Source organism: Lytechinus pictus, unplaced genomic scaffold (genome assembly GCF_037042905.1).
Source record: "Lytechinus pictus isolate F3 Inbred unplaced genomic scaffold, Lp3.0 scaffold_25, whole genome shotgun sequence".
In the NCBI taxonomy this organism is placed as follows: Eukaryota; Metazoa; Echinodermata; class Echinoidea; order Temnopleuroida; family Toxopneustidae; genus Lytechinus; species Lytechinus pictus.
This window is the reverse complement of record NW_026974145.1, coordinates 154,849-180,073: the sequence shown is the minus strand read 5'-3', so window position 1 is coordinate 180,073 and position 25,225 is coordinate 154,849. Positions and strand designations below refer to the sequence as shown.

At 36.8% G+C, this 25,225-nt stretch overlaps 2 protein-coding genes across 4 annotated transcripts; both read left to right on the top strand.

Moving 5' to 3' along the window:
• Positions 1 to 672: 672 nt before the first annotated feature.
• Positions 673 to 11,079, top strand: LOC129270560 (uncharacterized). Of its 3 annotated transcripts, none has more exons than XM_064115251.1 (4): positions 673 to 784; positions 4,825 to 4,906; positions 5,752 to 5,902; positions 7,499 to 11,079. In XM_064115251.1, exons 3-4 carry the CDS (start codon positions 5,758 to 5,760, stop codon positions 8,089 to 8,091), a joined length of 738 nt encoding a protein of 245 aa, XP_063971321.1. In that variant the 5' UTR covers positions 673 to 784; positions 4,825 to 4,906; positions 5,752 to 5,757; the 3' UTR covers positions 8,092 to 11,079. The 3 variants fall into 3 exon arrangements, with proteins under 3 accessions (XP_063971321.1, XP_063971322.1, XP_054763899.2); XM_064115252.1 differs by having other exon boundaries at positions 693 to 784; positions 4,699 to 4,906; positions 7,499 to 10,659; XM_054907924.2 differs by lacking the exon at positions 4,825 to 4,906 and having other exon boundaries at positions 693 to 784; positions 7,499 to 10,659.
• A 1,757-nt stretch (positions 11,080 to 12,836) lies between these two features.
• Positions 12,837 to 18,963, top strand: LOC129253955 (mucin-2-like). The gene has a single exon (XM_054892398.2). It carries the CDS (start codon positions 12,853 to 12,855, stop codon positions 17,548 to 17,550), a length of 4,698 nt encoding a protein of 1,565 aa, XP_054748373.2. The 5' UTR covers positions 12,837 to 12,852; the 3' UTR covers positions 17,551 to 18,963.
• The last annotated feature ends 6,262 nt before the right edge of the window (positions 18,964 to 25,225 follow it).

Sequence of the window (25,225 nt, the reverse complement as noted above, 5' to 3'; positions counted from 1 at the left end):
TTTCACCGAACATGCAATGTCAGCGCGAAGCGCGAGTGAAATCTTTATGAAAGATTTAAAAAAATTATTTTCCAAGTCTTCCCCTAACCTTATTTTATTCACTCGTCGGCTCTTTTTTCCTCTTCTTCATTTTCTGCTCTTTTCCCTTCTTTCTTATTCTTTCTCCTTTTTTTTTTGCTCCGCCAAAAGGGAGGGGGCGAGCCCCTCGGCCCCCCTCGGCCCCCTGCATGGATCCGCCTATATATATGCATGCATGGTTTCACAAAATATGGAGGTCGGTCCCGAGATTCAAAGAAAAATATTTTGGGTTTACCTACAAAATCAAGGTCATTTTCCTTACGTACATTTTTACACATCATATCTTCCAGAATACCTGGGGGTGCTGCCTATATGGATGATAATACACGCAGCACCCCCATGGAATTTTTTTTTGGGGTGCTTAATTCATGCAGCACCCCCGCTAAGGCCCAGGGCTACCCGCGGGCACCCCATTGGAAAAATAAGTTTTCCAATGGAAAACTCCCCATAGAGATATATTGCAAACTAGTAATATATCTCTATGATCCTCCACTTTTTACCCCCCTTTAACTTTAATTATTTATTTTATTTTTAGCGCCGCCAATAGGGGGGGGGGGCGACGCGACATGAAAAATATAAAACAAATTGTTGAAAGACTATCATTTTGTTATGGTACACAGTATAGTAATCGAGTGATTCAGACTGAGCAAGCTGATACAAGTCAACGCAAAATAAATACATTCCTAGGTCATATATCTGTCAAAAGGTGAATATATTTTGCTCTTTATATTATTCACTGGTAATAGCTTGTATTTTAAGTGTAATTTTCTGTGCAATATGCATCTTTATTTAGATTTAATTTCTCTTCATTGTGTCCCATGTTCAGCACCACGAATGATGTATTACTTGTCCCACATACCTGTTATTGTGTTAGTATATTAGTTTTAAATGAGATCGCGTCGGACTCGAGCATCGCCGACGACGCCGGGCCGGGCTGAACCTGCCGAAGTCGTGGAGTTCAAGGTCAAAAAAAGGTTTTGCACTTAGTGAACATGGTACAGACTCTGTCTTATAGGGGAAGCTGACTGCCCATCTCTAATTTTTTGTTTGATAATTTGAAATAAAATTAAAAACTTTGAACTTGATGACTAAACATTTTTTTCTGTCGGTGTCAGCAGTGCCAGTGCGCGTGCGTGCGCAGCGGGTGTAAAATGAGTTCAACAGTATTGTTTATGCTTCCAGTACAGAAATAGAATCAGCATTTTCAATGTCATTTCAGAACGTCGATCGCAAAGGTTCTGGGAATGCTGTTTATGCTTCATTTTTCAGAGTCAAAATCGCAATCTGCAACTGGCTTCGCATTATAATTTTTCGTTGAGCAGGAAAGCAAGGTCAAATTGGGCGCGCCCTTTTTTTGAAATTTTTTTCAGTAGAGCTGCTGGTCCAAAAATAGGTTTGTCCCAATCTTGTTATAAAACCTGAGGCCTGTTGCATGACGAGATGAGCGATACGTAGGAACGTCCTAGGACCATTCTTCCGAGATAGGAAGATTGGCGACAAATCAGCGCTTTCCGTTTCACGAAGGCAATTTTGTAATAATTAAAAGAGTCATATTGACTGAAGAGCCAAGTTATATGATGATTAGCTGTAATGGAATCTGTCAGTGTCGAACAATCAAGCATTTGTTCCATAGAAAAAGAGAAAATAAACCAAACATTGCCAACCTTATTTTGCCACACATGGAGTACAAACAGAGAACAAGGTTATATCATAACCTTGTTCATTGAATGAGTGGTTTATGCTAGTTTTTCAGAGGCGAAATCGCAATCTGCAGCTGGCTTCGCATCGTAATTTTCGTTGAGCAGGAAAATTGAGCACGCCCTTTTTCAAATTTTTTTTCCCCAGAGTGTTGTAATGGTACCAATTTCCGGTCTTTTAGTAATTGCATGGAGCTACTTGACATAACCATATAATTTCAACCATGTTGAGGATAATAGCAGGGAATCTACAAGTAGGACTATGGCATACCAATACAGTACACAACACACACTTTAAAAAATCATTAAAATAACACTTTTGTGACCAAAAATAATAATTTCCGTACAGTTGCAATTCATTTTTCATTAGTAGCTTGGGAATAATTTTTGTATTCACCAGAGTGCTCAAAAACTTGAATTTTTGGCATATTTTTGTGTACGCCCTCTATTGGTGGAAAGTAATATGGCAAGAAAATTTTCATTTTTCAGTCTTTTTTTTTTATTTAGAAAAAATAATTAAAAGAATGAAATTTACTTAAGAGCCAAGTTATATGATGATTAGCTGTAATGGAATCTAACAGTGTCAAACAATCAAGCAATGGTTCCAAAGAAAAAGAGAAAATGAGCCAAACATTGCCAACCTTATTTTGCCACATATGGAGTAGGCCCTACTAACAGAGAACAAGGTTATATCATAACCTTGTTCATTGAATAAGTGGATAATAGCACTCATCCAATGAATCAGGTTATATATATAACCTTGTTCTCTGTTACTATACCCTGTGCGCGGTGAAATAAGGTTGGCAATGTTTGGCTTATTTTCTCTTGTTCTTGGGGACAAATGCTTGATTTTATTTTTTTTTTTTCCCACCAGTAATTGTTAAAAAATGTCATATCAAGTCTCTCAATCACATTTCAAGGACAATATTCCTACTGCCAGGACTGTTTTTCTGAATATCGCGATCGGGTGTGTTGTATGCTCATTCAGAGTTGGACATTTTGCTTGGCATGTTCGGCTTCGCCTTAGTTTTGATATGGACTGAAGTTAGCAACCAAAAAATCTGCCTGCGGCAGCTCAGCCGTTTGTGGCATGTTTGCATAATTTTGGTCTTCAGTCCAAATCAAAATTACATTGATTTCAAGCGAAGCGATGTCTAACTGAGAATTCAAACAATGACGTCGAGATCAAGGCCAAAATAGAGTCATTCAATTAAAATATTCAGAAAAGTGGTGGGCATTTTGACCTTGAACTGTGATTAAGAGACTTGCAATGACATTTGCGAACAATTAGAGTCTACTGGTGTTAAAATTTGTTCGATGTCGGCTGGTGCGAAACTGCATTAGCGCTGTTTTTGAGAAAATGACATTTCATTGACTTTTGTTTAAATTCATGATACTTGGGAAGCTGCTCGCATATTACATACATGTATGAGTATAACGTCGCAAATAAAAAGATTAAAATTTTTAAATTTCTGCTTTCTTGTTTGGCAGTAGCTGTGAATATTGGAATACTGTGATAAACATACTTTTGATCTATTCAACACCACTTGGTTCATTTAATTACCGTATACAATATTCTATACAGTATTGGAAATGATATCAGATTTCTGTAACTACTTTTATAATGATTAAGATTAAGAGAGGAGTAATGAGCAAAGTACAAGTCAATTTCCAATGAAATTGCTCATATTTTTATTGTTGTAGTGTAAGCACGATGAGACTGAGTCTAAGAGTGACATGAAAATTTTTTATTCTTCATTTTTTAAGAAATTAAGAGATAAGTATGATGGAGCCCAATAAGGTACACCAGACCTTTAACTAACATGGAATTTTTTAAGTTTATTGCCAGTATTATTTATAGTAATTTATTTTAAAATGTGAATATTGAGAAATTATCCTTCTTTATAGATGGTGTCCACTATCAGAGAATTTTGTCATTAATTTTCACATGCAGTTTCTTTTTCAGAGATGATCTCCAATATACCGTACATGTAGGGGACCAATTATTATTTTATAATGGTTAGTTACAGAGTCGAGGTTAAAGGTCATTTCAGAGATCTATTAATTTGGATGGAGAATTGGCATTTTTTAGAATATATTAAAATATTTAATTAAATCAAATGAAACTTGTGTGAGATGATTATTGGAAATAACAAATGATATGAAATGAATAACAAGTTTATAACTTTCTAAGTCAGAAATCAGTCAGAAATTGGAGGTCAGCGAAGTTATGATTTTGAGTGAGTGAGCTCTGCTGCTATTTCGAATGAAATATTTTAATGCAGGTGAGACTGCTAGAGACGTTCCACTTGTCATAAATATATTGGATTTTCAGGCTTATAAGAAAAAGATCAGTGTTTTCATTGAACACGTACACATGCAAATAATGCCTTACATGTAGGCTGAGTTCACAAAGTATACTATTCAGATATACGATGCACGTTTTCGAGGGTGCATGAATAGCTTGAATCGAACAATAGGATTACGTCATACTGGTTCACTTAAAAGGGTACTATTCGGAAATGTCGTATACATGCGGCTGCATATAATAAAGTATAGTATTCTGTAGTATAGTTTAGTTATAGTTATTAGCCTATAGTTTAGTAGCCTACAGTGCGAATCGCACTTGTTCAATTTTCGTGTAGCATAAACAATCCAGTTCGAATCTGGTGTGCTGTGGTGAAATTAGGTGAAATAATTACAAATAAAATAATTTCTTGGTTCCAACTTTATTGCAATTTTGTAGCACATGTCATATTTAAGTTATCCAGAACTTCAGGAGGCAAGACTTCCATATATGTCCCCTCCACCAAAATAAAACAAAAATATGGAAAGGGTTTATAAAGCCATGTCTGACATTATCTTGGAAGGAAAAGTTGGATACATACCAAATATGGCTTTTTTCCGTCAAATTTTCGTGCAGGATCAAGCTTGTGTATTTCCCATTGGTGTCAGTTTCTTTAGTCAGAGTAATCAATTCGCTACAGTCTTGGAGACTAGACTAGTCGCGAAATCGGCTTATAATCACTGTGAAACCCTTGGCTTTCAGCAATTCCTGCTAGTTCAGTGAGTTAGGCGACAAGATTGGAGATACAGCGGAGACTCATCGAGAGGTTCGAATCCAACCAGAAGTAAGTAGTAAAAAGAAAAAGAAATAGAGAACAAAGGAGGAGTTTTTGTAGTAGAATTTTTTTAATTAGTGGAGGGGACAATGTACGGAAGTCTTTCCATTAAGGATTGCAATGTCAAACCAAATTATCCCCCCCCCCATTTTCTTAAACTGAAAGAACAATAACTCATGCACATTTTGCATTATTTATGTGGGCTCCTCATTTTTCTTTCGTATTTGACCTCATAATGATTGAAGACACAAGTTCAAAGTGACTAAACTAACCCGCACAGCTGCATGGTTAGTTTAGCCATGTTGTTGTGTATAGTTGAGCCATATCTAATTACTTGATTATTTCTATAATAAGTTGAAACTATTGAGGAAATAGATTTAATTAAAGAAAATAATGTTTATAAAAAGATTTCTTTATTATTTCACTTTTGTGAAAGTTCATCTCAGAGCTGTGATGGTGGAGTAGAATTAAGCTACCCTCATCATAAAAATGATGATATCACAGCAAAATTAGGAATAATTGATAAAAATCAATTAGGCTGATAAATGTTTTAAATGTTAATTTTTTTGGGGGAAACATAAGCACTATATTTTCATTCACATTTCCCCCAATGAATAAAATGTTAGTTTTGGTGTGTAAAATCCAATGACTCGAATAACACCATCTTGATCAACTAACCCTATTAAAAAAAAAATTAACAGTTGTATTAAACAGAAGTTAAATATTTTGCAGAGAGGTTTGCACACGAAGGCCGATCCCACCCCACCAATCCCCTGTCTTGGCCAAACAAATTGATGCCCCAGAAATCTCCTCTTCATCTTATACTCTATCAACCAAATGATATTCTTCAACAGGTTATCATGGATGACTACAAGTACACGGTAATAGAAAAAGTTAGACAGATGCCTCTGCTGTGGGATCCAGAACATTTTGATTATAAAAACAAGGATCAACGACAGCTAGCATGGGACAAGCTTGAAAGTGATATGAAGCCGCCCAATAAAGGTATGTGTTACTGTACTTGTTTTTAATCATTGTCGGGGCGTTGTAGTACATTTCTGAACACATGTTAATATATTGCCATCCCACACTCCCCTGCGGATCACAGTAAACTCTGTGATAGCATCTCTCAGGTCAACTGCGTCGTCAGCAAACCCTGCCCCAAGTGGGTGAAGATTGAAGAAACCATCTCCTAGATTCTGGAATGTGCCATCGTACTTCACAGATGATGTGCAATCTTTCATGTGGCCATCCTGTCTTCTGACATGGTTGTGAAGAACCGGGCCTGCATTCGTAAATACAACTGCTTTGTCCGACTGAAGGCGCATAGGGCGTTTGAAAACAATGTTTTTGCCAAAATGCAGAAAGCGCATTCGACACTACGTCGGGCTCTGGAATGTCTATAGTCTATAGTTGTACATACATCTGTCATCATTCAGTGTATGGGCTGCAAAAGGGCACATCAAAGCCGTCTTTAAGGGCAACGATTCATCCCTGATGATCGTGAACGGAATCTGTTCATCTGACATGTTTATTTTGAAATTGTTTTTGGAATGTTCAGCTGATTCCTTTCCAAAATATCAGTTATCACTGAATTCTTCAAGATGCCGGCATCACAAAATTTTCCATATTGACCACAATCAACCAAGGTGGAACAAGAATCTGCATCACTTAATGCCAGGAAAATACTAGGAAAGCCTTGTAATTGTGTTTGGTTTGATTTATTCTTTCACATTCCACAAAAACATACATCTTCAGCAAATGAGAAAATAATGACAATTACATTCACTTTTTCAAAAAGTAATATAGAATCATGTGAAATATGAGGAACGTATTAAACAGCATTATTTTGTAAACATGTCATAGGTTCCCAGAAAAAATCTGTAATGATTACAAATTTCTAACGCAATGAAGAAAGATGAATCAAGTGAAGAAAAATAAATACATTATATAGAGGTAGTCACTCGAGCCAAGAGTTTACCTACATACAAGCATACAACTGTAAAAGAAACTTTTTCAGTCTACATTTAAAAGTACACAAAGAGTATGATTGAATTATATGGGTGTCTAAATTGTTTTAAAATGAAGGTCCTGTGTACATGTAGGTAAATATTTGAGAGCAAGAACAATACAAACTGTGGAGACGTGGAAATCTTGTACTTGTCGAGTTGGGTTTTTGTAGTACATTGACCCACTGTTCGCTGGGTTCACAAGCACAATGTGTGTTTCCCATTAAGTGTACCGACCGCAAAAGGATAAGCCCACAAGTTGCTGAAACATTTCACCATTTGTTTCCAGTCATCTTCGGACGGTTTGGGCATCTCGAGAGGCTGAAGTAATGTTCATAATTTCTCACAGGTTTCATGAACATGTTGGGCTATCGTATTTTTGGTATGTGAAACGATGCTGACATTGACGCAGCAAACAAGGATCCTGTGGCAAGATTTCTGAAAACAAAACACATGAAAAAAAAACATTTTTTTAAGATACATGTAAAGATGAATAGATAAATACATAAATGAATGAATTAATAAATAAATGAAATTTTAAATAAATTTACAATTGCCATGTTTTTTTGTTCAATTTTCTTTTCATTTTCAGGGGTGACAGTGAAACAAACTTGGGAAGGCTTGAACCGTGCTTTCAACAGTGCCATGAGTCGACGAAAAAAGAAGACATCCGGTAGCGGCCAAGGCAACGATAAGCCATGGAAATTCGAAACATCAATGGGTTTTTTGAAAGCTGTCAAAGAGAGAAGGAGCACTATATCCAATCTGGAGGAGATTGACGATTCTGATAGTGATGAGAATTGGAGTAGAGTGGTATTGGAACAGGCCATAGATAAATCGGGCATTTATGACGTCCATGATGATGACAACGACGAGGACAACATGGCTCCATCAACGTCATTCAGACCCATTCCTCATAAACCCAATTCAAAGAGGAAGGCAACTGATGATGTGTATGACGACACCCAAGCTGGATTGTACAAAGTTATGACCCAATGTCTGGAAGAAAAACAAACATCCCCTCGACTCAAGTTCTTTGAGTCTATTATGCCACAGGTTGATGAAATGACAGATGATTGTTTTTTAGACTTCCAGATAGAAGTTCTGAACTCTCTCAAACGTTTCCGATATGATCCTGGCCCCGATTGCTTAAACTACAGTCAGCCAATGACCCCAGCAACATGATTAATGTCATCGTCAGATTTTTATTACAAGAAAACTATTTAAAAAAACTGACCCAACTCCACAGGGGATCATTTTGGGCAAATCAGTTAAAACTGATTTAATTAAATTTGTTTAATTATATTATATCTGATCATGATATAAAGCACTGTATCAGAATATCAGTCTGTATATGTTGTTCTTGTTTTTCTTTTTTTGTTAACCGTCAAGTTTCAGTTAATTGGAGGAAGTCAATTTGTCTCGCCTGCATAGCAGAGCTAGACTATAGGTGCAAAAGCGGCGGCAGCGTCAACATTGCAATCTTAACCTAAGGTTAAGTTTTAAAATGTCATCATAACTTAGAAAATATATGGACTACATGTAGTTCATGAAACTTGGACATAAGGGTAATCAAGTATTACCGGACAGCTCAGTCGGTAGAGCGGGGGTTTCGGATTCCGGTGACCCGGGTTCGATTCCCAAGTGGTGCGCTAGTGCCCTTTGGTAAGGCATTTATCCTCATTACCAGGTCCCTCGGAGAGGACCTTAAGCCATTGGTCCACTGGTTGCTTGCTCACAGGCATTCATGCTTTTTTAGCAGTCAGGTAAAAAAAACCTCGGTATATAAGTTTCAGGTCACGTGACCAAGGTCAATGGTCATTGAAGGTCAATGAACTTTTTGCCATATTGGGGGTATTTTTGGGGATTGCCATTATAACTGAAAGTTTATGGATCCAGTTCATGAAACTTATCAAAAGAGTAATCAATTCTCACTAAACGCCCTGTGCGAGTTTCAGGTCACATGACCAAGGTCAAAGCTCAATGAACTTTGGCCAAGTTCGGAGTATTTGTTAGATTACCATCATAACTTAAAAAGTTTACGGATCTGGGGCGGTATTCTATTTCTGAGGTCATTTTATCTTTAAAATATTTTATTTTATCTCTTAAAATGAAATTGGTATTCTGAGATGACATTTTATCTCTCAGATAAAATTAAAATTTTTATCTTGGGTATGAATTTTATCTTGCGTATCTTTGATACGCAACAGAGCAGTGGCTGCGTAGACATACCCATCGCGTATCTTGCCATTGCAACGCGGGTGATGTGCTTGCGCCTAAGTTACTTTGAAGAAAAAATATAATAAACTTAAAAGAGGGTAGGGGCTATTTTATCTCCGCGACATTGATTTCGTCAATATTTCTAGGTGAATTAACTCCAAATGTTGACATGAAAATGAAGAAAAATTATATATTCATTGAGAACAACACCTTAAAGGTATTGTTTAACTTTGTGAGCAGCCGATTTAAAAAATTCTCAAACCAAGATGAAACATGTGTACAAGTGCATGTATTAGAACTAATAAACCGTGAAAACAACCATTATTGAGAATGAAAAGCTAAAACTACAAGGCAAACCCCGATTTTGTAAATAGGCGTCTTATAGACGCCTAAATAGTACACATAAGTGTATGGGATGAAATTAAGATGGTGTTTTCGGTCACTTTATATTTCAATTTTTGAAGCACTAAATAATTATTTTCGAACGCAATTTTTTCTGGGCTTCATTTTTGTAACATATCACAGACACAGGTGACAAGTGTGACCTTCTAGCTCAGATTTTTTAAAAGTCAAACCAATGTTAACCAATCACTTTAAAGTTATTCCTGTACAATCGGGAAGTATTTTCATAAGACTTTTCTTGACTAATATTGTCTTTGAAGTGATGCTTGAAAAGATGCAAAATAGACTTCGAAAAAAAGATGAGAGTATTGTCAGTTTTGTCAAAAAGAAATCTCTGAAAGACGCGCAAGCGTATAGTGCAAGCGTATTTGAAGGCAATAAATTGACGCAATCTCACTCCTTCGCCACACCTCCTCGCGGAATGGATTTCCATTGGTTGAGTGATATGAGAGAGCTATAAAAGCGCGTTTCTAATTGGATATTGATTAAAAAATAGGTGTGTCTTACAGATATAAAATGAAGATAAAATTGTTCTCAGAATACCAATCCATAGAGATTTCAAGGGCATTTTATCTCACTGATTTTAACGGAGCTAAAATATTTCATTTTATCTTTTTACTTTTTACTTTGGCCAAGTTGGGGGTATTTGTTGAATTACCATCATAACTTTGAAAGTTTATGGATCTGATTCATAAAACTTATCAAAAGAGTAATCAGTTATCACTGAATGTCCTGTGCGAGTTTCAGATCACATGACCAAGGTCAAAGGTCAATGAACTTTGGCCATTTTGGAGGTAATTATTAAATTTCTGTCATAACTTTCAAAGTTTGTGGATATAGTTTATGAAATGTGGACATAGGGTAATCAAGTATCACTGGCAAGTCTTAGGTCGCATGATCAAGGTCAAATATCATTTCGGGTCAGTGAGCGTAGTATTGTATCGTTATATGAATGTTTTTTGTGAATAATTTTTTATAGTAGTTTTCAAAGCCAACACTGCTGCTATATTAAATCGTATAATGCAAGTGAGACTGCCAGATGCACTCCACTGGTTTAATCATAGAGTTGGGTCGATTTTGCATTCATACAAAAGTTTGGTACATGTCTATAATAAAATATTAGTTCTGCTACATAGCATCGTTATCAAGCATGTTACATGTATTTATTTTTGTGTATGTATGGTGATTCCGTGTGTGAGCTGTGTAGGCATGTGTGGGTGTCTGTGTTGTATGATAGTGATGATGTGAGTGATATGCATTTAAGCGCAAGATTATTTAACCCTAATAAGACGGGTGGGGGGTTTGTGACCTCGTCGCTCGCTGGCTTTTTACTTTAAGTCTGGCGCAAACTTTTGAAATCAAAATTGTGACCCCCAGGTACGCGGTTCCAAAATTACGGAACATTTTGTAAGTGCATGCAGACCTAAAATTGCTCAAAAAGTGAATTTGTGTACAAATCCAATGTAAATATTGTTTTTAGCCAAAATTCATAAATGTATCATTAAATTTGCTATTACTGTTTAAAATCAAAGCCCCCTACAATTATCATTGAAAAAAACAATACAAAATAAAAAGTAAAAAACAAAGAAATACATAAGAAATTTAGAAAACAATAAAATACATAAGAAAATAAATGTGATGTTGAAATTTTTTTGGAGTACATTTGATCAGATTCTTAAAAAGTTAGCATTTTAGGGGCATTATTTAGAGCTAACTTTTCATTTTTGCATAAATTACCATAATTAGCAATGAGATTTTTCACAGAATTTGATCTTGTAGTTTTGTAGATTATGCCATGGGTAATGCGCATGCCAATTTTCATCCTGATCGCACGATCGACAGCCAAGATCATAAGGGGGCTGAATCAGCCCCCTTCCAGTCTTAGGTGTTGAAATAGCCCAGTCTATTTAGGGTTAACTCAGTTTAACCAAAAATTAGAGTTGGGTCGATTTTGTACTCGCATACTCAATTGATGTTTGTTTCACTCACCTGATTATAAAACAGGCTTCTGTTCTCCTGATATCAGTTTCCTCCAGTTTGATCCATTTGGCCCTATGGAGGGGAAAATCAGGGCCCCATCTTACAAAGAATTAAGATTGACCTGATCAACCTCAACTGTATAGAAATTCATCAATGTCATAATTTTTTCTCCAGGAAATTTCCACAAATATACATCATATCTAGAAAATAATTTGAACAAACATGCATTTTAGATGTTAACTTTGCTGGCTTTCCATAGTTGTGGTTGATTGGATTGCTCGCTACTCTTTGTATGACAGAGCCCAGGGGCCGATTGCACGAAAGGGTCTTTGAACCGTCTTTCTTGTCGCCCATTTATTATGATGCACCATGGAAACGCATTTTAATTAAATTACTTGCAAACATATTTTATTCATCCAATAAATTAAACAAAATCTTTGTTTATAAAATGATGAAATATATCATGAAATCGTATACAAATTGATTTAAGTGCTAGCTAACAAATTTTATTTGTTTATCATACATTTCAGAAATATCCCGCATACAGCTTATCATAAAAGATGGGCGACACGAAAGACGGTCCTTGGAAAGACCCTTTTGTGCAATCGGCCCCAGGTCTTTTTTTGTAGCTGTTGTATGACATCTGCATGTAGTTGAAAAACACCATCTCATCAGGGTGGTCTATCGGGTTCAGAGATGTTATATGGAACTCCCCCAATGCAGGTCACATTGGGAAGTGATGATGCACCCCTTCACATGTGCTTCCTCAGCCTCGGCCAGTAGGAGAAGAGCCAGATCTTCTTCGTCCACTTTGACAGCACCAAAAGAATATATAAGTAGGACATGCCTGCTTACCTTGTGTGACCCGCCGTGCCCGTATAACGTATCGCGAATACTGTATTCGTATACTTCTATGTGAACTCAGCCTTACGCATGCAGTGGTTGGGATTTCATGTAGCCAATGGGGGATTTAAACATACCAGACCATGCCTGGGGCATAAGTTCCAAGTTTATTTCAGGGCCTGAAAGCGGAAAGTGTAAATATGCTTCCCAAGCATCTTTTGGACTGGTGGCCAAATACAAAATGTATCCAAAATGCTTAAAAAATAGAAACAAGAATGTTAAGCTTTAAAAATCAAACAATCTCCCCAGAGAAAATCACGGGGGGATGTCCCTGTCACCCCCCCCCCCTGATCGCTGCCTATGAAGGCACACATGTACTTGTACCTGGAAGTGCAGTGGCCAGGGATATCATGAAATGTGCTACATCTTTGTGATCACATGGATTTCAAATTATTTTTTTTCTATCTCATTTTATGTGCAGATGAGCTTTGATGGCAGAAAATGGAGTCTCGGGAGAAGAAAAAATTGGCAGTTGTGGCTGGAAAGAGAATGTCTGAAGAGAGTGACTCAGCAGATGCCTCCATGGAAGACCTATGTCGGAAAAAATTCAAACCAATCGCACCTAAGCCTGTTATTAGAAAAGATCAGCATCAGGCAGTGTTATCAACAGCACTTCCTGTGAAAAATGATTCAACACAGAGAAAAGAACAGGTGGTGTTTCCATCTCCCAAGTTTGATCCCAGCAGTGCATTCGTCATGAGACCAGGAAACTCCTTCCCATTCATGTGTGGTGGACCCATGATCATGCCGATTCCAGTGCCAGTCGTCCCTGGCAAAGACGGTTCGTACGTCCCCCTGCAGGTTCCAGTTCCGATTCCAGTTATGGTGCCTGTTGTTGTAAGTCTCAATCAAGCTGCTTCTCCAAGTGCCTTGAACACAGTCGCAGTATCATCAGATTCCACCCATAATGCTCCATGTGGTGAAAAGGAAAGTCCCGGTGGCAGCAAGAAGGACAAAAATAATAAGAAGGTGGCTTCGTCAAAGCAAGACAAAACCTCTTGCTCAGGAGACAGTTCAGACAGTAAAGGAGCCAAAGCTAAGCCATGTCGGTACAAGTACAGCATGATAAAAAATGAATCTTTATTCAGGGATATTCTTCGTGGTGTTGGAGGGGATTTCATGGCAAACCATGGCATATCTCTTGCAGTATCATCCAGTGATGCCATTGATGTTAATAGCATATCAAAAGGAATGGTTGCAACATTGGGTCAGAATAAGAAAAACTCTGAGAGCATTAATGATGAGGCACCAGAGTGTAGTCAGAGGCAATCCAAAGTCCACAAAGATGCAGACGGTGATGACTCGAATCTATCACTTAAAGATATAAATGAATGTCATGATGGAAGTTCCAAAAGCACTGGAGATGTGACGGATACTGTAGTATCAAGTAAACCTCAGTCTTCACTTTCCACAACTACCGGTAATCAAGGATCAGTGGTGACAGTACCAGGAAATGTTTGTGTGAACAATGGCCCATCAACATATCCATGTTACACTAACTCATCAAAAGAAACAACAAAAAACTCAACTGTGTCTGCTTCTCAGGCAAATTCAAACCAAAGATCGCTTGGAAATCAGTTAGGGCAAAGTGTGCCGCATGAAAGTAATCGTAATAATTTTCAGAGTACTTCCACTGTAGAAATGAGTCAATCAGTGCAGCCTTCTGGAACAGCTCTTAGCAATAAACCATCAAGTGTGCGTGCTACCACTGCTTCATGTCCTTTGAGTGTTCCTGAATCATCTGTCCATACATTTTCTTACTACAATACATCTTGTCATAACAGTGTGCCTTCCAACCTGACAAATTCTAATACCCTTGTTTCCACACTATCCAGCTCTGTAGTTCCCAATAACAATTTGCGGGGATTACGTCCACAATGTCCCCCAACAAGTTCCACCATCGTCAGTGCTTCTCACAATCCCCATTGGAATTATGCTCAAGGAAATCCACAAAATATGATGAGAAATGAACCCCCAAACAGGAACGTGCTGAGACCCTTTCATAATTTAGCACAGAGGATTGCAGCAGTACAAAATTCTGAGCATGATCACCCAGATGAATCTAATTTTTATGGTATTGATGAGCTTCATTCCTTCGGTGTAGAGATGGACCAGTCTGCAGGAAGCTTACTCAGTTCTTCCGATGACAGTGTCAGTGGTGTTCTTGGCATGGCAGATGTTGCTGCTTCTGTGCCTGGAACTCTGACAGATAGCCCAACAAGGAGAGCTGTCACAGCTATTGTCACACCACTACCTCGCAGTGTTCCCCTGGCAACCAGCACAACTGGCAGTACTTCTGTGTCTCATATGTCCGAAAATATTCCAAATGCATCCCAATCAGGATCTCAAAGTTGTGATGTTCCACTTGGGCAAATGCGACCATCTTCTGACCAAGGTAATATTGATAGCAATACCCCAGGATCCAGTCAAAGTAACAAGTTTCTTCAAGCAATTTCATCTTCCACTCAATCAACACATCAGTGGAGTTCTCCAAGTAACGATGGTGCGAGAAGACTACCTAATGCTGAACTATCTGCAATGCGTAATCACTACCCACAACCAACAACTTCCGGTAGTCAGGCAAACGGAATTATGAATGCCACATCTTCTGTCGGTCAGCAAAGGAATATGCATATGGAAGGGTTGCAAAGTCGAACATGTCCAACAGTAACGTCTTCTGGTCTCTTGTCAAACGAGCATGTTCCTAATGCACAAACCTGTGTTGAGAACTCACCGTCTACAACCCAAACACCAGCAGCATATTCTGCTGGTTCTCAGAGTGCTACATTAAATCAAAGATCACAGTCATCCATGTCTACAAATTATAGTATGCCAAACATGAGTACACATCAAACCCATGCATCAAGGCCAAGTTTTGATAATGCTAATAGGAATAGTTCAGGAAATGCACCTTCATATAGAAATAGGAATGATATGCCAAACCCCCAACAGATGCCAAATCCTCTAGTAGCAGGAAATTCCACCAGTGGCTATCCAATACAAAGCCACACCAAGCAAAGTTCATACCCAGTTGGTGTAAATTCCAAAGAGAAATCTCCAAGCAAAACAGGAGGCAACAGGCAAGCCGATCCTCGGCAAAGTCAAGTACATAATTCTGTTCCATCTTCATCTCGTATGGTTCATCAGTCTCAACCTTCCATTTTGCCTGGTGTTGCCACCAGCCAGCCCGGGTTATCAGGTTTCAATAGTGGGAATTTCTATAATGCGAGTAGAAGCCAGGCACCTATTACAACTCGTTCAGTCTCTGATTCAAGAGGAATGACAGTGACATCTTCTGTGACTGGTCCTTCCATGAGCAATGTATGGCAGCCTTCCTGGTCTGGTAATGTCCCACCCAGTCAGAGTCATCCTTTTACTGGTGATGGGAGTCGACATCAGCAACCAGTATCTGCTGCTCATGCTACTTGTCCTGATCAAACAGCAGCACAAGCAAGACATGTAAGCACGACGACTGTCACTGCAACTACCTCGGTACAATCTGTTCCCTTGCAGAGCAATGTTCAGACAAGATCAAGCTTGATTGAAACTGTGCCACCACCTGATAATCAGTCTAGAAATCATATGGGTATGTCGGACACTAGAGGGAGTTCTTCTAATCAAATGCACTTACCTGGTTCAGTACAAACTCCTATGTTTTCAGGGAACAATCAGAGACAGTCACTTCCGCATCCTGTCTCTTCAGGAAGTTTCAATGTCCCTTGTACAGAATCAGGACCAAGAATGCCCTATCCACTAGTTCCTCCCATCATGTTTGGAAATTCAACACCTCGGGGTATTCCTATGGGAAGTCCTATGGGAGGAATCCGTGGTGTACCACTCCCAGGAAGCTTTCCAGCAACTAGCATTTCAGAGCAGAATGTTCAACCACCTCAGGTTATGTCATCTTCCCCATCTGCCATACATCATACCCTGTCTCCTGCTATGCATGAACGCCATCGGATGTACTTGCCTTCGCATTTCAATACTCTTCACAGGCCTCTCTACATGCCACCAAGTCCTGCACCAAGTACAGATCTTCCCTTGCTTTCTCCCCACTCATGTGGCCAACTACATGTCCATGACAGTGTACTGTACAGTCCCAGATATCCATCTTCCATTCATAGTTTGTCTCCAGGAGTCAACACCAGTTTCCATGCTTCTACTTTGCATCGGACCTATTCATCCTCCGAACATCAAGAGAATTTTGCCAGAAATAGCATCAGCCATCCTGCACCTCATTATGATAGCCCTATGCCATTGCGAATGACACATCTTGGACAGAGTTCGATGGGTGTGGCAAATGCAGTGAGCTCTCAATCAGGTCAGGTACCACCATCGATAACCTCCTTGCAACATAGTAGCATTGTAGCCAATAGGGAGCAAAATTCACTTTTTGAACAGAATCTGAAGAGACTCCTTGAGCGAAGTGCTAGAAGACACAGCATGGCTTTGGCCAGCTCACATGGATATCCAAGATCATTGTCATGTGACCATACATTTCCCCCTAGACCAATGAGCACCTTTTCTTCACTTTCATCGTTTCCCCCTCCACATTCTTCATCCAGTGTACCCTTCAGTACTCCATCCACAATGCCTTCAACTCCATCAATCCAACCACAGACAAGGTTACCATCACAACCACTGCCAAGCAGGCATGCAACAACTACAGCGTCATCAGGAACGGGTGCAGCAACAGTCACTACAGTGTCAACAACTCTTACACCAACAACATCCTCAATTGTGACAAGTAGAGCTATTCTTGGAAACACAAGTGATAAGTACCTCCCTCTTGAGTTGCTCAGTCCAGATTCTGCAAACGCTCAACCAGCAACACCTGCCACAACCCCCTCGGTACCTTCCCCGCAGGTTGCTGTTGACCTTGTTGTAAAATGTGGAGACACTGTGTTGCAGTGTAGTCGCCAGGTTCTTCGAGAGTCTGGTCGGACTGTTCTTTGCTGCTGGCATTGTGACTACCACACTGCTGAGCCACGTAAGATGAAAAGACATCAAAAGAAAGAAAACGAACCTCTTAAATGTCAGCTCTGCAGTTACCAGAGTGGCTCTCGATGTAGTGTTAACCAGCATTACAAACAGGAACATATGGACAAGGATGATCCTTTTCGTACTATTAGTCATTAAGAATTTTATATTTGCATGCCATGGATGGAAGCTTTGTGGAAAGTCTGACTATCTAATGTAATTTATGCACCCAGTTGTGAATTTTCAGGATTTGGGGAAAATTACTGCGTATCTCCTTCGGACATACTCTCCTGTACCTTACCGTGGGTCAAATTTTCATATATTTTGTTTACTTAATATTGGGTATTCAATATTTTATTCGTACACACAGAAATACTTGCTTGCCCTTTCTGATGAAGAATTATTTTTTACTGCTTGTAAAATATCCCACAAAATACCTTTTATACTTAAAGGATAAAATTGGACCTTTGAAAAGTCAGAAGTTGATTTGAATGAATAGAAAAAAAATCAAACAAACATCAAAATATCATCAGATGGGACGGAATCTAGGAAAGTTATTCCAGTTCAAAAGTTTGCTTGTTTTTACAAATGAGTTATATGCACAACTTTGGGATATGCAAATGAGTGAATCATGTGACATCACATCCTCACTGTTTCCTTTGTATTTTATTATATGAAACATTTCATATGATAAATAGTGAGTGTGTGACATTGGTTCTCTCATTTACATGTTACCTGTGTTGTGCATATAACTTTTTTTTGGGAGAAATTTGATCAGAACTTCATAGCACCATAACTGTCTTTCATATTTTACATCCAATCTTGATTGGATGTGAGCTTTTTGCTTGTCTAATTTTTCTGTTTAATTCAAATCAGCCTGTTCTTTTGAGTGGACTTGTCCTTTTAGAGTCTGAAATGTGACAGTAAACATATTTTGTTGAAAGCAAACTTTTTGTGAAAAACATTTTGGTCACCCTAATTTTAATGGTATTCTGAAAGTTATATATTGTTGATTTTTCATTGATGAAATTTGAAAACTTGAGTTTCTCTGTCACAAGAGTCTTTTTTTTTTTGTTGGGGTCTACTCCGCACATCCCTATCAAATAGTGTAAACTATGTGCCCCCAGCTATTATGCGGTAATTGTCCCAATATTGTTCCAATAAAAGTAACTTTTACATGACTGGCAAAAAGGACTTCAAAATCTGCAGGATGTGCATTACAGGTGTAACTATAAAGTGTACATATAAAGTTATATGATGTAAAAAGGTATTATTATAAATATGAAAAGGTTTCTAAATCATCACCATGTACAACCGATCTTGCACAAACTAACTTTAAAAATTGTGTATTCACATTTTGTACTTTTTACCTGCAGTACTTAACATATGTAATTAAGTAGTACGTGATATACATCGATGACTGTGAAAACTAGTTTAAGTATTTTTTTTAAAGTTTATTTCAATTCAATACAGCTATATTAAGATATGTTGATATGAAATACTGAGTGTCTATGGATAATTCAATCCTAATCAAAGAACAATTTGAGGGGGGGGGGTTACACTATATTGACTTATCACATAATATCAATCGAGGTGATATCGGTGAGTTCTGAAAAGTCGACTTATATGCAGATTCATCAATGTACTCATAACATAAACTAAATGACCCGTATTCTAAACTCGGGTTTAACTTTAGACCGTGGTCTCACTCTTGGCTAAAATTATGGGAAGCTTCATGTCAAAATTTGTTCACATGCTATGTTTATGTAGTACTGTGCCCTTTCCTAATTCTTTAATGGTGAAGACAATTATCGTATTCATCTATTCAGGCAGTTAAGAATGCTTTGAGAGTCAAATGAGCTGATACTATGAACCTCTAACTGTTAGAGAATATGTCACAATTGGCTATCCATAGTTTAACCACAACTTTAGACCCCAGTTTAAATTAAACCCGACTTCAGAATACGGGCCATTATCTTCAGCTTTGAGCCATCAAGTGATTCATTGATTCATATCACTTTCAACTGGGTATTCTGAATTCTAAGGAAGAGGTGTCAATCATCATTCTCAATATGAGATTCATTCGTATATCCATCTCAATTGTGTACTCTCAAGAAGTAGTTGCAATCATTCTCAAATTGATGTTGACTTGTGGGGACTAAGTTCCAATCATTCTCAATTTGAATCAATCACAACTTCTTTAAGTGACTTGTCAGCTCAATACCCATAATGAGTTATTTTTGTTTACAGTTTGAAGAAATGGATTGTAAACTTTTAAAAATGATAAGTAGCCTGTTAAAATTGATCAAAAGTAACCCATGGTACTCTGATATATTTTTGAAGAATTTGGCAAGGATTCACAGAGTAAAGGGCAAGTTGGCGGGGGCAGCAGAAAAGGTGGGGGAGGGGGCTGGATGGGCTTGAACACCCCTACTTTTTTCCAAAACTCTGTACAAAAACGTATAAATGACCATCTGTTTGTGGTTTTTTGCATCATCTCCCCCCCCCCCCACTTTCAAATCGTTTCGAGGCCCCTGGTTGGCTTATACCTTCAGGGTTCTTTCTCTTGTCGTTTTTTTTCTTCAATTTTTTCTTCCAAAACCGTATACAAAAATGTAAAAATGTGATTTTTTTTTGCACGATCAGACCCCACCCCCACTCCCACTTTGAAAACCTGTTCTGAGGCCCCTGGTTGGTTTATACCTTCAGGGTTCTTTTCTTTTACTCTTGGTTTTTTTTTTTTTTCAATTTCATCTGTACTTAGATATGCTTTATATGTATAATGGTTTATTTCCTCCTTGTTCATGTATTGATGTAAAGTTCATATCCCCACATTCTGCTATATCAATGTACATGATATGTGTAACTTTGTATTCATGAGTATACTATGGTTTGATTATTTTGTGAACATTTTGATTTTTGTGCAAGTTACGATATTTATGTTTATATTGTCTGAACTATCTAAGGTTTTTATTGAGTTATGTGGGCCGTGTAGGGGTAATAATACATGGTATCTCTCCAAAGTAAAACCAGCCAATCTTTGAATCGGACATTTGGGGTGGTTTTCATGAAAGGATTTGTCAGACATTTTATCTGACAAGTTCTGTTTTATCCTACAGTTCAATTCAATTCAATTCAATTTAATTTAATTAGTTACCATAGTAACTGTATGATGAGCTGTTGTTTCATCCCCCCACTTGAATAGTATGACGTCATGTGCAGGTAACTCTGCCTAAGTCAAATATTTTGGGGCCACAGAAATTGGATCGATTTAGGAGAAATTGGACTTAGAAGAGGTAGATAACACTTGTTTTTATTAATCTGTTCTAAAATATTGCTTCGACTTCGGCGATTATTCGACTTATAGAAGGTCAACTTATAGTTCTCTGTATTTACACCCATGGGCAGTAAATTCATGTTTGTTATTTTAATTGGCCCATTGTTTATGCAAATATGAATTTACATAAACAGACATAGGTTCATTAATGCTTTAACCCTTAACAACTGTAAATGTAACTCTCTGTGACAGAAAGCATGCATTCATTACCGGTATTGGACGCTTTCTCTTTTGGAGTGAAGTCTACATAAATCATGGTTTCAATCCACAGATTTAAATCCATGTGCGTGAATTTGAGCAAAAAAAAGTCTATATACTTTCACAAAAGATGGTGATATACGAAATATCTAATGAACAGAAAGCATAAAATGTGTATTTATTACTGTATTATATAAAGGTAGTTTCAACGTAACAACGTTTCTATGTGATTCATATATTTTTCATTCGTACAGGAGTTATGATCTCAATGGCAATCAAATGTTTGGAAAATGGTCAGGATTTATAAAATGTTATTTTTTAAAGGAAATACAAGGGCGGTCTGTGGTGGAGCTATTCTTTGTAGAATTTCTTTCTTAGTTGATTTACCCATCATGTTGAAATTTCTCAATACTTTTTACAACTTCATCGTGTTATGTTGTATTTTATACATGGTTAATTTATTTTTTCCCTGCCGTACCTGTATTTGAAATAATAGGTTTCTTGGTAATGAGTATAATTAAAGACTCAGACCGGAGCTAAAAGTGAAGTCGGCAAATGGGAAATATGTATGCTACATAGTACAACAATGTAAGTTTATGCATATTCACTGCTTGACAGCTGAGTAGCTTGCTTAAGAACAACTCAAATCAACGGGTTTTGACAATAGGCTATATTGAGCCTCTAACAAATGTCCTGAATTATGTGACGTCACATTGTTTCAGGGTGGTTCTGATTCCTTAGAAAAGAAAGATTAATGTTTGATTACCAGGTTATGAATTAGATATTTTGTTTCAATTTGCAGAGGAAAGCAACTCAGACAATTACTCAATACCCAAAAGGGATGGAAACCTAAAACTCTTCACTAGGTTTTTTGTGATTTCTTTGTTTGGCTATTATTTGGCCTTAAGTGCTATGTCAGGAAAAGTGTTACGCATACTCTGAATGCAGATAGAATTGAATGAAAAGATGTGCCAAAATTAAGCGGGAAAGAAAATGTGGCAAAAACTAGTTTAAAGCTGTATATTTTATCAATTCAAGCTTGAAGGAAAGATATTATTATCTCTGTGATAGAAGTGAATAAAATTAAATGCGTAATAGGAAAATCAGAAAATCATCAAGTTTGTGTAAAAACGTATGGAATCACAATGATTTAACACAACATGACATCATGGTCTGAAGCCGGTGAAAAGCAAAGAAAGCCGATTTCCGAAGCCTGAAAATTGGAACAACATATTTTCTCAAGCAAAATACTTGGCTGGTAAGCAGTGAATGCATAAAAGCTTGCATTGCTGTATTTAGTAGTTTATAAGCTTTCAATTGGTATATATTTTGTTAAAATCACTTTTGTGTCCGATCTGGGTCTTTAAAAATGAGATAGGTATGTACAAGTATTTGAGAAGAGTGTTGTGGGATTACATAGAAAATTAGGTATGCCCAGTTTTATCATTTTTAACTAATGGATTTCATAATGTGTAATTGAATCATCTTTGATTTTTTATCAGTTTTGTAATCAATATTTTCCCATAATATTGTGCCTTTAGTATTAATAACACAGCAAATCAATGATAACATAGTTTTGTATTCTTCTATTATAGACACATACTACATGTAAATGTAAGCTTATAATTGTCACCTATTATGAATATCAACATTTGTTTTTATGTTATGTATTTAGATTTTGTACTTTTGCACATGAGAAAATCATAGTTTATTTCATTTTCATCATGTTTTGACTTTCCATCTTTAAAAAAATTTATTTGGGATGATGATTTGGAAAGTCTGTAGGACATATGTAAATGTATTTGATTTTGTTTGCAATTGTTTATTTTTCAACTTGCAAATGCATGATCAATTTTGTGTTCAAGGCATCGTTATTGAGGTGTTAATAGGTACATGATAATCGCTGCCGCAAGAATGGGGGTGGGGGGCAGAGGAGAAAAATGGCCCAAGAAATTTTAATAACTCCCAAGTTTTCAGTGTCCACCCAAAGTTTCATCAGGCCCTTAAATTTCAATTGAAATATTTAAAAAGAACACCCCTGTGATTAGGTCTGTTGCTTCTTTATAAGTATGAATTTAAATTTCAACATTTTTTATGACTGGGATAATTATGTCTGGAATCCAATTCAAGATACTTTTAAACACTAATATCTAGTTGCCTATTAAAGCAAAGATGCTATGTGCTTACATTTTCAACGTAGCCCAAATGGAAATAAAATGATCTGTAATATTCATAGTTTATCTGACAAGTGAATGTTGATGATGTGTGTGACAGACAAGTATTCAATATACATTATAGAAAACTTCATTGTTTAAGAATCCCTTGAACTATTGCTTATGCAGTTATAATTATGAGCTATACGATGATTATAATATGTATATAAAAATTATATGTACTTTTTTTCATTTGTAGAAAAGGCTCAAGTTGGTTTAAGAAAATGAAAATACATATATGCAATGTATATTTTGTAGCCCATGTTTTCTTCACTCTAGTACTTAATAAAGTGAAGTTAAACCCCAGTTTGAAATTTGGGGAATAGCTGTGCTAACTATTGTTCTTTGTGTTAACTGTGCTCTGAGTTCCAGGAAAATAGTCATACAGTATTACAAACCACTCCTCAGCTTTTAGTTTTCTTCCCCCAGAATCTTGATAAGTTTAAAATCTGTTTTGTTATTTTGTGGGGGGGGGGGAAGGAATTGATGTCACATTTGGCTACCTTTAATTGGTCTAGCATTTCAAATCATTTAACTTATCCTAGTAAGCTTTCATATCACTAAGTGAATATTGTATGAATGGGTACAATATTTTATACTGTTCTTTTTATTGTACTTTTGCACTGCTGGCAAATTTTAAAGAAAATATTTTGTAGTCAATGAAAATTAAAAATGAAAATCTACATATCAATATGGATCCTGAATTGAAGTAACAAATGTGTAAATTTCATTTATGTATAAAACTATGAAAGGGACCATCCTTGAAAATGTTATGTTGAATTATATACATATGTTTATATATTTATAATTTTTCTTAGGTAATTTTAATCCCACATGCACAAGTGCAAGCTGTTATAGTTTCTTTTAAGAAACTGGGGATGTTAAAAAATAATGTTTAGCCTCCTTTTGGGAGTCCAGTGTTTGAATTCGCTGTCTTTTGTGAACAATTGATAAAACTTCACGATACTGAATAGGTTAAGATGAATATATATCAGATGTAATTATCGTATGTATTATATTGGGGGGGGGGGGCTCTCAGTAATATGTGATAATACAAGCTGTGTTGATGTATTCTATAAGTGGCTAGTTGTACTTTGAAATTTACCATTTGTTTTCTAGATTTTATGCACCAAAGATCCAAGTAATAAAACAGATTCATATATGATCTTTTGTACAAAATGGAAGAAACATTCTTGTGTTAATTCTCTTTTGTTATAAGTGTATTAATAGTTGGCATGTTTTCTTAATTTGCTTGATTAAGAGAAAATTGTCGGTGGAAATATGATCAAATAAAAGTAGACATTTTTTTTTAAAGGTAATGAATTTTAAAGAGATGTATGACCCACAGTGACCACAAAAATATTTCTTCATTTGGGTTTAATGTTGTATAATACTAATTGTGGAATGCATTACAATATATCTAGAAGTATACAATACATTTTTGGATAGCCAAAGAAAACATGGAAGAGGCAAGTAGAGGATGAGGGTTGAGGATGGATGTACTGAATCGAGCACAGTAGGGGGGGGGGGGTAACTCGGGTAAGGGCAATCACTGCAAGTGTGAGGTGAATTCAGCCACCCCCGTTAACGGGGACAAAACCGGATTTATACTATTGATTGATGATGATATTCTCATCCTTCCAGGAGGGTTTGAATTTTGAATATTGTTTCCTTTATTTTTTTACATTTCACATTAAAGTTTTCTGAAGTATGTTGTATCTTGTCCAAATATCAAATCTGCTGTAGTACAAACAATTCAAAATGCAAGAGTCTTATTCTGGTTTTTACATTTTTAACATTGCAAGAATTCAAATATGGGGATTGTAAGGAAAATAGATTTATGTGTTGTGAAGGTTTCAATGAACATGTTTTCAGTAATTAAGCTTTCTTTAACAGATTGGGCAAGATAAGGACACAATCCTCTCTTTATTTCAGTTAAATGGCAAAGTGAAGAGCCATTTGTTAAATGTTTCATTTTTTCAAAGTTATCAAACAAATATAATATCTTGGCATTGATGAGAGGTAACTAATTTTTCCATCCCTAAACTATAGAAAGCAACAGCTTAATTATAATTCGTAAATGATA